General features: G+C 34.5%; 1 protein-coding gene across 3 annotated transcripts in view; it reads right to left on the bottom strand.

The window, feature by feature from the left end:
- Positions 1–278: 278 nt before the first annotated feature.
- The window catches only part of DHX36 (DEAH-box helicase 36), a 51,175-nt gene continuing 35,806 nt past the window's right edge, over positions 279–15,647 (bottom strand). For 2 of the 3 annotated variants that reach the window (XM_025377055.1, XM_025377056.1), the window contains exons 16-25: positions 14,686–14,803; positions 13,890–13,988; positions 9,778–9,951; positions 9,547–9,633; positions 8,205–8,288; positions 5,743–5,842; positions 5,557–5,647; positions 2,214–2,334; positions 1,377–1,529; positions 279–992 (exon numbers count right to left, since the gene is read on the bottom strand). In XM_025377055.1, coding sequence (XP_025232840.1) covers positions 807–992; positions 1,377–1,529; positions 2,214–2,334; positions 5,557–5,647; positions 5,743–5,842; positions 8,205–8,288; positions 9,547–9,633; positions 9,778–9,951; positions 13,890–13,988; positions 14,686–14,803 — 1,213 coding nt within the window. In that variant the 3' untranslated portion in view covers positions 279–806. The remainder of the gene's footprint in view (positions 993–1,376; positions 1,530–2,213; positions 2,335–5,556; positions 5,648–5,742; positions 5,843–8,204; positions 8,289–9,546; positions 9,634–9,777; positions 9,952–13,889; positions 13,989–14,685; positions 14,804–15,647) is intronic. The other variant, XM_025377057.1, reaches the window with a different exon arrangement.

Below are 15,647 nucleotides of genomic sequence, written 5' to 3'. Positions count from 1 at the left end.
AATGTCTTCTATCCACAGTTGTTTGAATCCACAGATGTGGAACACATGGATATGGAGGGCCAACTGTATCTTACAGGCAAGGAAAAAGAGAGAGAAGCCAAGACTAAGTGACAGAGCTGAGACCGGAACCAAGGTAATCAGGCTTCAGACCATGCTCTCAATTGCTATATTATGCTGCTACAGGGTGATGTAAAAAAGGCACATGTTTTAAAAATAGTAAACACAGCAAATGAACCAAGCCATAGGTGGAAATGTAGAAACCAATCCAAGAAGTTGGCTGAGATTTAACATTGTACATTTTATTAAATACTGGACTTTATTACAACAAATTAATTTACTTCCGATAGAAGTTTCATTTTCAAAAATGTGGTTGTGTTCAAATTCTTAATTGACACTGTTTTTTTGGGTAAACATCCTATTTTTACTGGTGGTATCATCAATCATTATGAGAAGAAAGATTAATTTTGTATAACAGGACAAAGGAATTTCTCAAGTGGACAATACTCAATATATATAAAGGGAATATACTCCCAAAGAGTGGGCATGACCACAGCAGAGTATATGATCAGAGAACATATTGTTTTTACGGGGGGTGTGTGTGTGTGTGTGTGTGTGTGTGTGTATGTATGTATGAAATAGTTCCATATAACATCATGTCATGCACATTAAGTCTTTACTACCTACTGAAAGTTTCTACCTTACACATGAAAATTGGTCATGTCCCAGGATTTGGCATCCAGCCAAAATTTAAACAATGAGGAAGAATGGCTGTCAAACAGACTTTTCAGACCACCCCTGCAAAGCTGTCAGCTGTAATATCCATCCTGGAATCGTGGCGGAAAGTTCCTGGGAGTTGCCTTTTCCTGTGTTTTGATCAAGTCTATAATAGCTGACAGCACTGCACAGTCTCTGGATTTAGTGTCATTCCAGTCTACAGGATGAGGACTTTCAATCTTCTCTTGCAGAAGAATATCTAGCTCCTTTCTTAATTCCTAAGGTTGAAAAAATTATACATATTCAACAAAGGCAGATATATTGCCAAATAACATAATAAATGAAACTGATTTACCTGATACAAGGAGTTTCAAAAGCGATGGCTCAAAAGCTAAACTATTTAGTGAGCAATCAACTAAAGTGTGGTTATGAGCGAATAACTAAAGTTAAAATTCACATGCAATCACATTGAGCCATTTAGAATGGCTGGTCTGCTACCATCTCAAAAAACAATTCAGAAAAACCAGGAACCATTTTTTCAAAATTATTTGCTCTGCTGAAATACAGCAAGAAATGTTAATATATGTAACATTTTGAACAAAACCACTTGACCACATGCTGACTTACATGTAGATTAAAGATAATCACATAAAGTCAGTTACCTTAACAAGATGGGCAATTCTTGCTGGAGACTGAAATACAATCCACTCATCTACAGCAATAGTTTCCTGATCGTTATCCTTCTGGATGGAAATATCACCTCCAAAAAACAAGAGACAGTATGGGGAAACCTCTGTGCAGTCATACAAATATATCTGTAATGAAAATTAAAGTGAATTAATACATTCAGGAGTCTGAAAAGATTACTACATAAATTCAACAATATCACCAGTATTAATTAATGAGTACCTTCCTTCTAAAATATTAACCTGCTATTGTAATTACAGAGATTAATTTGTAAGATACCATTTTAAATGAGCCATCTTCATTATTCAGAGAACACAGGAATATTTTTTAGTTTAAACTAAGCACTACTGTTTGAACAAAATATTTTCTGAGTGACGAAACCAAAACACGAATATAGCTGAAGTTATTTTTATCCAGTTTTTTAATAAATCATCTCAAATTACTGTTCTAAAGAGAAAATATAAACAGAATCTCACTTAATATGCTGAACAATACTTATAAGATATATTGACATGCTAACAAAATTCTCTATACAATGTAAGGTCCTGTATACCATAAAATATGCCAATATTTCTTGAAAGCAAGTTCTGAAAGAAAATTATGCAATCCAGTAACTGTCCTAACTAAACTACAAAGATCTATCATTACAGACCTGAAAATTAAAAGAATAGGTTGTTTGAGGGACAAAGTTACTCATGTCACAGGAATAAGAAACAACAAAAAAGAAAAGTTTGTATATAATTATTAAAACTGTCATAAAAATATAATGAGACAGATAATCAGATCCTTAATTATTTTAAGTGTTCACTTACACTGCTTGTTCTCATCTTCAGGTGATAGATAAGCCAGTTGTAGTGAAAGTCTGTTTGCTCCACATTAACAGATTTAGGATGAATAGCAACCAGGCCATCAGTTTTTGTGTAAACTTTCACCCTTTAAAAAAAGTTAAAATGCAGTTTGTTAAAAAGAAGTCTTCTAGAGGATTTTTGTTTGTTTGCTTTAACACTACTTGAAAAACTGATAGAAGAGCTTGGTAAAAACCAAACAAATTCCGGAATCTAAAAAAACTCCAGAGAATGGCCGGGTGCGGTAGCTCACGCCTGTAATCCCAGCACTTTGGGAGGCCGAGGCAGGTGGATCACGAGGTCAAGGTGATCAAGACCATCCTGGCTAACATGGTAAAACCCCATCTCTACTAAAAATACAGAAAATTAGCCAGGCATGGTGACAGGCACCTGTAGTTCCAGCTTCTCCAGAGACTGAAGCAGGAGAAAGACCTGAACCCAGGAGGCGGAGCTTGCAGTGAGCTGAGATCGCGCCATTGCAATCCAGCCTGGGTGACAGAGCGAGACTCCGCCTCAAAAAAAAAAAAAAAAAAAAAAAAAACTCCAGAAAATCAGTTTATTTTTGCAAAAAATATATTTATATTTGAGGACAGAGCACAATTTCCTTAAAAATATATGAAAAAATGCTATCAGTATGAATAATTTAAATCATGTAACTAATCTTCTTGCAGGTATAATTACTCAATATTTTAGAAAAATGACAGAATATTCTTTTCCTTAATGTTAATGCACACTATCCCACTGAAGAATAAAGAACAAAATAAATATCTAAAATAATTAAGTGATTCGTATCAAGAGAAGAGTCTATACATTTTACTATGACAATCGTATTGATAAATAGCCCTTGACTTACAAAATAACTGTAAAATTAACTTAAAAATTTTAGAGTATGACCCAGATGAACAAAAAATGAAGTTAAGAATTCTATTTAAATTCCTGTTGACAGTTCTAATTCAATCTTTTTTTTGATAGTCATATACACAGTCATATACATTTGATAGTCATATACTTTTTTTATAGTCATATACATTTTATCTCAATTTGTAAACATCTTTAATGTTATTCAACAGGGAGATGTTTAATAATTTTTAAATAGTTAATGTTAATTACCTGTATTAAATTAACAGCATAAAAGCTAATAATCCACTAATCTTTCCTATTTGTTTTTACGAGTGTCTCTTCTGAAGTTTTTTTTTTTTTGAGACGGAGCCTTGCTCTGTCACCCAGACTGGAGTGGAGGGGCCCAATCTCAGCTCACTGCAGCCTCCGCCTCCCGGGTTTCGGTGATTCTCCTGCCTCAGCCTCCCCGGTAGCGGGGATTACAGGCATGTACCACCACCACGCCCAGCTAGTTTTTGCATTCTTAGTAGAGATGGGGTTTCACCACGTTGGCCAGGCCGGTCTCAAACTCCTGACCTCAGGTGTTCCACCCACCTCGGCCTCCCAAAGTGCTAGGATTACAGGTATGAGCCACCGCACCCAGCCACTTCTGAAGTTCTAAGAATTCATAATACTTGTAGTCAAAATCATGAATCATAGTTATGAATTCATAGCTCTAAATACTGAGAATAAAACCAAAAATTATTTTTTCTCACTTAAGTCAATTTACCAATGCCACCCTGCAACCCTGCATAACTAGAGCAGTAGAAGTTGGAAAATTTCTTTTTTTTTTTTGAGACAGGGTCTTGTTCTGTCACCCAGGCTGGACTGCAGTAGCATGATCTCCTTTCACTGTGCAATGGTGTAATCTTGACTCACTGCAACCTCCACCTCCTGGGCTCAAGCAATCTGCCTGCCTCAGCCAACCAAAGTGCTAGGATTATAAGCGTGAGCCACTGTGCCTGGTCCAGCAAATTTCTATACAGGACCAGATAGTAAATATTTTAGGATCTATATTTGGGGGTCTATAATTTCTGTCACAACCACTTAACTCTACTAGTGTAGAATAGATAACATGAAAACAAATGGGGCTGGCTGTGTTCCAACAAAAAATGTACAAAACCAAATTTTTGGCTTATAGGTCAAAATTTGCTGACCCCTAGTCTGGACAAAACTAATGCACCAGTCCACGGAAAAAACTATGTTTGTTCATAAAGCCCTCCCAGGATGGCAGAGAGGAAAATAAAATGAATTTCAAAGTAACTCTCTGTTAAGCTACCTGTAAAGTTAGGTACACATTAAAAAAAAAAAAAAAAAAAAAAAAATTGTCCAAGTATTGATTTTGAAAAAGTACTTAGATCACATAAAATGTAAATAATCCAACCATAATGATTAAAATTCATCAGTTACCCATTCCTTCATACCTTGGAATAACGTTTCTTGACTTTAGTACTACTGACACAATGTTACAACAACCAGAAGTATCTCTAGACACTGTCCAATGTCCCCTTTGGGGGCAAAATCACCCCAGTTGAGAACCATTGCCCAAGAACAATGCCTGCACTTTGGCCTATCTATAAAGTCTATATTTTTTCATGTTTGTAATTCTAGAATATCCAACTTTCATTTAACACCAGTTTAAATATTTTACATGTTACTACACAATGACTGTTTTAATGCCCACCTATGGAGATGCATTATATAGTATTATAAAACCACAATTTTCCATTTGCTACTAGAAATCTGTATTATTTACAATATAGCCATTAGAAAACATTTGAAATTACTTCCTTAAGACATGTCTATCAAATTAAAAACTCACTCATCCATGCACTGGGTCAGTGACTATTTTAATGACTCAATACAGAATTCTAACCCAGAGTGCCTTCCAAAATAGTAGCAACCACACCACTGGCCATCTGTGACTCTTAGTTTCTCTGTATCCTTCAGCTAGAATGAGCTCATTCTAGCTCATGCTTCATTGCTATCTTCAATTACTACTGAGGCTATCTACACATATGTTATTATACTTTATTTCTCAAAATACTGATATAACAATTTTATTCAAAGAGCTAAGTTATCCATTTTATAAGACAAGAGGAAAAAAGTTTTCTGAAATAAAATCTGCTCTAAGCAATTTCAATCCAGGCACTGGTATTTACTGGCAGGCTGGCTTTTCTAATATTTACACTGGCATCATGTGGTAGCATTCTTTGTGAATAATGGGTTATCAGAGAGGTGATTCCAGGATATGTTGTGAGGGAAAGTGATACCAATGCTAAATAGTTCACCTTCTCTGAAACGATTAAAAGAACAAGAACATAACCCACATATGAGTAAGAACAAATTTATAATATAAGCCTTGTTACATGAGATTTCAAAAGTTTAAGAAGAGAATTACAAGTAATTCATAATAATCTTCAATGCTTACATTTTTCTTTTTTTACCCAAATTTAGTCGAATTTTAGCAACTTTGGGATATAAACCAGCACAGATGACAGCTTTAATTATCTTCTCATTATCTATGGGGGGGGGGTGAGAAGGTAGAGGGAAAAACAAGTAAAATACTGATACAATAGACAAAAGATACTTATTTACACTGTGTTTTCTGCTGTACCTGAATTTATATTAGATTCTGGATCTTTAGGATTTCTACTGCTTACAAATCCGGCTCCAAGAAGATGCTCAGCAAACTGTCCTTTCATGTTATGCAGCATCTAGGGAGCAATGGTAACAAATAGAACTAGAATACCTTTCACACATTGAGACTATAAAATATACACTAATAGATAAATTGAGTTGTAAGCTCTCTCTGCTTTATGAAAACTTTTGCAAACATGTTTTAAAGCAAAGGCTGGCAAACTACAAAAGCTGTTTTTGTCAATAAAATTTTATTGGAACACAGCCACACCCATTCATCTACATTTGGTTGCTTTTGCACTACAATAGTAGAGGTCAATGCTTATAACTGAGCTTATGGCCTGTAAGCCTAAAATATTACCTGACTTTTCATAGAAAAAGTTTGCATGTTGTAAGGAATAGCCACCGATGTTTAAGGATTACTCCATTTTGTGAAAGACTAATAGAATTTTTAAAATTACTTTCCATCCCCATTTTAAAAAAAATATAGAAAAGCATAAAGAAAATAATCAACATCCACATTTCTATTACTGAGAATTAAATATGGTTAACAATGGCACGTAAACTTAAGGTTTTTTTTTTTTTTTTTGGAAAAAAAACGATACATGGCTTATTATAAAGCATTCAAGTAATTATAAAGCATTCAAGTAATTATAAAGCATTCAAGTAATATAGAAAAGTACTTCCCATGCCTCAATACTCAGTCTTCTAAATAAACAAGATTGCAGACACCTATTAAGCATATATACTGATAGAAGAAATGTATCCTAATGACAGAATCATAGTATAGAAATTCTTTATACAACAATTAACTTTAGTTAAATTTAAAGAAAAGTTAAATAGAAATGAAAGTGGATGACCAGTGAATCTTAAATTTTCATAAGCACAGAAATATTTCCTAAGGAATTCCTTTTAGAGATTATGAAATATAAAGTTGGTTATATTTAAGTATATACCCCTTTTATGAAAGGTGTGACTTCCCCACCTAATTTCCTTACACCTGACTTTCTTAGACACCTCCTGGTTTTTACTGCCATTATTTTATACTATTCAGGATAATAACCTTTACATTCTATTTTTCATGTATAATTCCTAACACCATTTTATTATTAGCTCTATATTTAAATACTTCTAATGTATACTACCAGCTGATAAAGCATGCACTCTCCAATCCTGAAATCTCCACTGTGATTCCCCTTTTAACTGACAGCACTTCACTGTCAATGGGCTTTTCAAGAAGAGATCAGGGTTATAGTATTTCTTGAGTATTTTCTTGAATATCTGTTGTTTTTCTTTACACCTGAATTCATATCCTGACGACATGACATTCTCAAACACTTGGATTCAGTTATGTTTTCATACTTCTGTTCATTTTTTCCATTTCAAAAAAAATGTTCTTATATATGGCTCAAAATAAATATTCAATTACACAGGATTTCTATGCAGATACTAATATCTACTGTTCTCATGATGGATCAGTTCTGTCTTCCTGTCTTTAAGATTTTACTTATTGCTTTAATTTTTGTCTTTTTCAGGTACCTCCATAAACTATGATTAGTTCAAGCTTTTTTCCTATGGCAATAACTTGTTTTTAAGGGGTGTCCATTCTATTCCTTGTGATTTCTTTTGTTCTTCAATTTGTTTTCTCAGCTCAGGAGTCTTTTCATTCACTCTATTGTTTATTTTCTAACCTTTGTTTTGCTGGATTCATATTCTTATTAGCTATTCCATATCATGAAACAGCTGTAAGATGTTTTCTATTGAAACATGGCATTCCATTCTTTTTTTTTGTCTTTTCTTTTCCTTTCTTTCCGATTTGTGGTGAACCTTTTTTTCCATTTTGCTAATGACTGGGCACTTCTGATTCGGTATGTTAGATTTTTTTGTTTACTACTTTGTATATCTGTTAAACGTCCAGTATAAGGCCTCACGTCACATAGCTGGGGTGTATGTGTACTGGGAGATGAGGATATTTCTATTCCCACTGGCTTCGAATCCCCAGTTCAGTGTAGTCTGAAATATAATGGTATATGCACTCTTTACTGTTTTCTTCTGTTTTACAAATGCTTGTCTGCGGTGTTTCACTGTATTAAACCAGAAAACATACAGATATCTATCCTATTTGATACTTTTCAACACATTTTAGAAGTGTTAGCAAAAATTCTCAGTCTGAATCATCAAAACGGCAACTAGAATGTGGGGACAGGAACAGAAATTGAACCTTACTGCGCTTTGCTCTTATCCTCTGGAACTGTGTTTCTTTTCCTTGTTTTGTTGAAGTTGATTTAAGAAAGATCCCCCATTATTTTGGGTATATATACAAATATACTCAATTTCCATATATTTGACTTTTTTGCTATAGATCTAATTGTACAAAATGGATACACATATTCTGTAATCTAGCATATATAATAATTATTGCAAAACATTCACCATTACCTGCAGTGTGTTTGAAGACAGAAAATATTCCCAGCAATAGTCCTTTTCGTATCTGAAACCACGTCGCCTAGCCTCTTCCCAACCCTGTGGGGCAAAGAAATGAAGAAATATATATTCTTCCTGCAAACGAAGATTACTACTCGTTTCCCTCTTTATTTTAGTAAAACTTTAATATTCTACTAATTTTTAATTTTCCTTGTAAAAAATTCGAAGAACTTTATAACTGACAAACTAAAAACACATACACTCCCCATGATCCTAGTCCTTAAGAGATAACCACCACTGAAGTTCCAGACCTTTATACAATTAAGTATACAGTAATATATTATGTATTTTACACAAAATGACATCCAAACTGTACATAATACACTAATCAGAGCACACTATTAAACCGACCTAAATGCTATTACACATTTTCAAATTCACAACTTTTCTTTATGGCTTGCTTTTTTTTAGAGGAGGGAAATGGGGGAAAAAGCAAAGACAAGTTGAATAAGCTCAAAGATAAAAAAACATGAATTTCCCCATAATATGCCATACGAAACAGAATGTAGAGCTACAGAAAAAAGATACTGTCTCTAAAAACCAAATTACATTTAAATTTTACCAAGATAGGTGATAAATGTTTACCCTCAGATACACCTGGCTTTTGGGAGGTGTCTCCCAATCTGAATTATGCACATGATTATGATTCTCTATTACATGTTAAATCTGAACACAGGGTAGTTTATTAATGAATAGAAAGAGATTGTCATGAATGTTAATAAGCCAAAGATACAAAGAAATTATTAAATACAAAATTTTAAAATAAACGATTCACTTGTTCATTCTTACCAAAAACTACTATGAATTATAACTTTTTTCAAATGTTCAGCTAAATTTCAACATTCTCAGCAATTTATTCCTGATATTTATGATTATATAATATAGATTTTGGTTTTTTGTTTTCACTGAGATGGAGTGTCACTCTGTCGCCCAGGTTGAAGTACAGTGGCACGATTTCGGCCCACTGCAACCTCTGCGCCCCCGGGTTCAAGCAATTCTCCTGCCTCGGCCTCCTGAGTAGCTGGGATTACAGGTGCCCACCACCACACCCAGCTAATTTTTGTATTTGTAGTAGAGACAGGGTTTTGCCATGTTGGCCGGCCTGGTTTCGAACTCCTGACCTCAGGTGATCTGCCTGCCTCAGCCTTCCAAAGTGCTATAAATACAAGCATGAGCTACCATGCCCGGCCTTATGATAACACAGATTTCAAAAGGTTAAATATGATCCTTATTCTATTATCAGCATTTCATTTGAATAAACTGTCATAATCCAGAACAAGATTTTTTTTTTTTTTACCTCAAATGCATTCACAACTGTTAAGTGATCACTTCTAGTATCCTTTGCCAATTCCTTTCTTCTTGCATCTGCAATCTTTTCTTTTCCCTTAAAAAGAGCAGATATAGGCAATTTAAATTGCTCTGATGCTATAACAGAGAACAGCATTCTAATAAAATGCTAATGAAAAATACATCTAAGCAACTCCTGTTCACATCTAAAATAAATTGATTTTGTTTCAATTTTTCTTACCAATGGAATGACAAATGGATCTTTGAAACTGAGACTAGCAGCAATAGTGAGTACTGGGTCTAAGCAGCAGAACAGAGCTCCAAAAAGAATCATTTTTCCAATATGTGGCTCAACGGGTAATCGTGCCAAGTGGACTCCAAGAGGTGTCAATTCTTCTTGTTTATCCAAAGCGTTCTGTAAAGGAAGAGTGTATGTTTAAAATCGATCCTGTAAAGCGTTACATTTAAAATGATTTTAGGTTGCTTTAAAAAGAGTAACAAGCCACTACTCTCTCTTCTAAGTCCAAATGCCCGAAAATCGTTCAGCTTTAGTTTTCCCTACCAAAACATAAGTTGTGAGGTCAGCAAAGGTTACAAACTTATTTAAACGAAACCAAAATTAATGCACATCTTGGTTTTTCTGTGTTAAGAAGAAATACCAGAAATGACAAACTTTCTGTTAAATAAAGAAAATCACCTAATAAAGTATAAAAGTTGTAAAAACAAATAACAAAAACAAAAGATACACTATCATACATTTGGAATGCATAATGCATACTCTCTAGGTTCTAGTAGTTTAGGTGACATGAGACAGAAAAGCAAAAGAAAAAGGAACTATCTAAAACCCTAGAAAATAGGAGTGACTTCTGCTCTGATTCCCTAGGTCATCTGGTCCAACCACCCCACTGTGGACAGCTAGAAAAGTAGCCTGAAGATACCAAGGAGTTAACAAAGAATTACAAGTCAAGAGGTCAGGGAATGACAGACATCTAAGGGAGGTGAGTGTAGAGGTTGGGGCCTCTTTTCCTGGCAGAAAAGGAACATATCCTTGCTGAAAAAAAGCTACCCTCATCCCAAGCTTCAAATTTTTACCCATAAAGAATTTTGTAAACAGAATTTCCAGTGCACAATTAAAATAACTAGGCATACAGATGTAAACAAGAAATAATAATAAAAGAACTCATAAGCATCCCATCAGACACAGATTTTTACTCAACAGTTTTGGAGAAAATACCCTTAATTTTTTTTTTTAAGACCTCTTTCAAATGAAAGAAAAAAAAAATGAAAAACCCTCAACCTGTTTTCTGAACCTAGAATAGCTTGATATCTAAATTTTACAAGGACATCTGAAGAAAAGTGAATAAACTCACATACGAAAATCACAAAACAAAATAATGGCAAATGGAATGCTGGCAAGTTAGGTTTACTCTAAGAATAAAAATTTGTTTAATATTTGAAATATCAGTGTATCTGAATACATGAACCAACTAAAGAAGTCATACCATAATCTCATCAGAAGCAGAAGATACTTGATAAAACTGATTATTCATACAGGATAAAAATGTCTTAGTAAACTTAACGTAGTAAGAGCTTCCACACACCAAACAAAACAAAACAAAACAAAAAAATCAACAAACTTTATACTCTCAATGACTTGCTGATGGCTGTTCCTTTACACTACCACATCACTTCTGCTCAACACTGTATTAAGGGTCCCAGAAACTTGAACAAGAATAAACAAAATTGTAATTATTTAGAGATGTGATTATATATGCAGAAAAAATCTACGTAAAGTGATTTGAATTAGGGGACTTTACAGCATTAATGAATACAAAGTCAATCATTCAAGCAACTTTATTTCTGTAAACTATCACACTCAAAAGATGATGAAATACCACTTATCTTCTAGGTTAGTGGTATTTTGGATTCTGCTTTTAAATATTTAAAATCTAAATTTTTAAAAATCTAAATACATATAAAACCCCAAAGAAAACTCTAAAACACTGAGACTGAATACCCAAATAAACAGAGTAGTAGATGATGATCTTTTTGCTAAAACTCAATACTGTAAAGATACCAGTTCTCCCCAAAATCATTTATAGACAGAATTCAATCAAAATCAAACTCCCAAGTTTCTCAAATGTATCTGGAAACACAAAGCACCAAGAAGGGCCAAGACACTCGCCTGTTTTAAAACAATTCACTATTATTATTACTATTTTTTTTTTTTTAGAGATAGGTCTTTTTCTGTCATCTGGTTTGGAGTGCAGTGGTACAAGCACAGCTCACTGCAACCCTCAAACTCCTGGGCTCAAGCAATCCTCCCACCTCAGTCTCTGGAGTCAAGACATTCTTGAAGAAGAATGAAAGGGAGTGATCTGTTCTACTAGAAAGCAAGACTTATCATAAACCTAGAGTAATTAAGGCAATGTGATACCAGCTCAGGAGAGAAATACAGGCCAACAGATGAGAAATAAGCCTAGAAACTGACAAACAAATCCAAAGACCTTGACCTATCAAAGACCGCAGAACAAGGACAAAAAGAGATGAACTTTTCTATAAATGGTGCTCAGTCAATGCTCTACATATGTAAAAACTTTTATTTCTACCTCAATCCCAACACATATCAACTGTAGATGCATTATAAACAAAAACAATAAAAATTTTTTAAATGTATCTTTATGACCTCAGGAAAAGACTTATTAAAGGCTAAAAAGCAATAACCTCTGAGAATGATATATTTGACAGCATTAAAATTAGGAATTTAGGCTGGGAGTGGCGGCTAATGCCTGTAATCCCAGCACTTTGGGAGGCCAAGGTGTGCGGATCATACAGGAGCTCCACACCAGCCTGGCCAACATGGTGAAACCCCATCTCTACTAAAAATACAAAAATTAGCCAGGCGTGGTGGCACGTGCCGGTAATACCAGCTGGAGGCTGAGGCAGGAGAATTGCTTGAACCTTGGAGGCAGAGGTTGCAGGTTGCAGTGAGCCAAGATCACGCCACTGCACTCCAGCCTGCGTGACAGAGTGAGACTCTCTCAAAAAAAAAAAAAAAAAAAAAAGGGAATTTGTTTATCAAGGTATTAAAAACAGGTAAGTTGAAAACAGGTATGCAATAATGCAATATACAACCAATAAAAGGTGCAGATGAAGAGTACACAAGAACTGTTATGATGATCTACAATCCAACAGAAAAACGGACACTAGCAATTTATCAAAGAGACTACACAAATGGATAATAAACATAAAAGCTGCTGAAAAATTCAATGATAGTCATAGAAATGCAAATTAAAACCACTACATACCTTTAGAATAAAAGGCAGATTAATACCAAGGAAGCTACAAAGCAACAGGAACCCTCACCCATCACTGGTAGGAGTTTAAGTGGTTTGCAGCTATGGAAAACTGTTGGGCGTTATCTACCGAACTTGATCATACATGTACCTTATAACCCAGGAGGTGGAGGTTGCAGTGATCTGAGATCACACCAGTGCACTCCAGCTTGGGTGACAAAGTGAGAGTCTGTCTCAAAAAAAAAAAAAAAGAAAAAGAAAAAGACAAAAAAAACCAACACAAGAAAACCACAGCTAAAAGCAACAATACATTTGGATCTCATAATATTAAGTGAAATAATCCAGAGCTCTGCTCCCTCAAAGAACAAAAAAACCCACACACATTCTGTATGGGTAAAGTTCACAAAATAGGCAAAACTGAACTCTTTATGAAGATGCATACCTGTATGGTAAAACCATCAAAAAAAAAAAAAAAAAAAGCAAGCCTTTATAGTTAAAGTCATGATAGACAATATCTATCATGATTGGGACAAAGGGACAGTGGAGTGATTGGGAAAGAGAAGGAAGGGGGCTTTCAGCATACTGAGAATGTTCTTCTTGACGTAAGTAATTACTACATAGTCCTTCCTTTGTGATGAATCATTTAGCTGCACATTTGTTTTACTCGCCAGTAATTAAAGACCAGTAACTTTAAAATTTCAAATTTTATGTAATCTTAAATCAGGCCTACAATGAGAAAAAAAAGTGCAGAAAGATCCTAGTCTTTTAAGAATTATTACGAAGATATCACTTTATAACTTTCTAATGCCTATCTCATAACCTGATAGTTCTAAATTGATAGTCAAATAGCAAATCAAATTTGGCATTGGACATCACTGGTCTTCCTTGTAGTAATGAGAGTAAACATAGTTCTAAATTGATAGTCAAATAGCAAATCAAATTTGGCATTGGACATCACTGGTCTTCCTTGCAGTAATGAGAGTAAACATTATAATTAATTGGCTTACATGCTCTAGTATTGTAAGTTAGAATTAAAAAAACAAGTAAACAAATTTACCAGCTCCATCAGGTGTCTTATGGAGAGTAACACTGCCTCATTTGATGGTGGATCCATTAACCTACTCAGAAAATAAGCAATTCCACCTAGCCTTAAAATCTGGGGGTGGGGAAGACAAATATAATTAAACACATATAATATTAATATACTAGCATTACAACTTAGCCCTACCTGGGCTGATGACTCAAAGCATCAAATTTATACATGATTTTCAAGTTATTTTACCAAAATGAATTAAAATTATATTTGTATTTCTATAAAAACATGTTTAAAGGCCCATATATATATTACTACTTTCTACCATCAACTCTATTAAATAGGAAAAGTAGCTGGCTAAAATCTTAATGAACAAGTTGATTATCCACTATCTTCAAAATAAGGCTAACTATATCAAAAGACACAAGACACTGAAAAAATAAGTAGTTTATAATGAAGGATAACATGTTAACATGTAATAACAGTAGAATGTTCACTGAGCACTTACTATTTGCCAGGCACTGTTCTAAGAATTTTAGGGGGTTAATTTAAACAACCTGCCCAATACAACAGAACTAGCTTTTCCGGGGTGGAAGCAGGATTCAAACACAGGCAGTCTGCCTCCTCTAGAGCAGTATGTAATTTAAAATTGCTTAATATACATTTGAAGGAAGTTTAAATACACAATTCACTAACACACACACAAAATTAACTGAGTTAATAATTCTTTCTTGGAGATTAATACAGTACTTTGTTCTATAAAAGATGCTGAAAATGAGATCACTTCCATTTAGTTTCTTCATTCTCCCACCTAATTTACCTTTATTTGTAAACAAAGTTCTTCTAAAGGAGTTCTCAAAATTTCTGGCAGTTGATAGTCATCTAGAAGACTTGCTCTAAGACCATTATACAGATGATAACAATGACCAGGTTGAACTCTTAAAAACAAAACAAAACAAAACAAAACAAAGAGGGACAGTCATCAATGACTTTTTAGAACTCCAGAGAAAACAGTAGGCAGGGAAGTAGCCAATATCTATTTCTTATAAGCCACATAATAGCTTATGTACATAATTATTTTTCCCTTTTTATGAATCACGTATTTCTTCTGTTTAGAAAAACCCTACACCCTCTACCCTTGTCACAGTTTTAAGAAAGATACACAATAATTCCTCCCTACGCCAATAATTTGCTTCCCTATTTCTGACAGATTCCAGATTACTGTACTCAGTAACAGCAGTCTACTCAGGTTAAGGCTAAGAATAGTAACCTCAAGTATGCCTTGTGATCAATTATATTATGTAATGAATCCTGGCATTATGCTAACCTGTCTATATTACTGAAAAATATTTTAAGTACTGTATATTCTATTTAGTGAGTTCTCAGAGGGATATTAAAAGTTTTTGTTTTATATTTGTAACTAGAACCTTAAATGATACCATTTTTTGGACAATGATAAGACTAGATGTAGACTGGGCATGATGGCTCATACCTGTAATCCCAGCACTCTGGGAGGCCAAGGTGGGTGTATCACATAAGGTCAGGAGTTCAAGATCAGCCTGGCCAACATGGTGAAACCCCATCTCTACTAAAAAAAAAATACAAAAAATTAGCTGGGTGTGGTGGTATGCTCCTGTAGTCCCAGCTACTTGGGAGGCTGAGGCAGGAGGATCACTTGAACCCAGGAGGCGGAGGTTGCAGTGAGCCGAGATCATGCCACTGTACTCCAGCCTGGCGACAGAACGAGACTCTGTCTCAAAAAAAAAAAAAAAAAAAAAAAAA

This window comes from Theropithecus gelada, chromosome 2, assembly GCF_003255815.1.
Source record: "Theropithecus gelada isolate Dixy chromosome 2, Tgel_1.0, whole genome shotgun sequence".
NCBI classification, from domain to species: Eukaryota; Metazoa; Chordata; class Mammalia; order Primates; family Cercopithecidae; genus Theropithecus; species Theropithecus gelada.
This window is presented reverse-complemented; position numbering and strand designations above follow the sequence as displayed.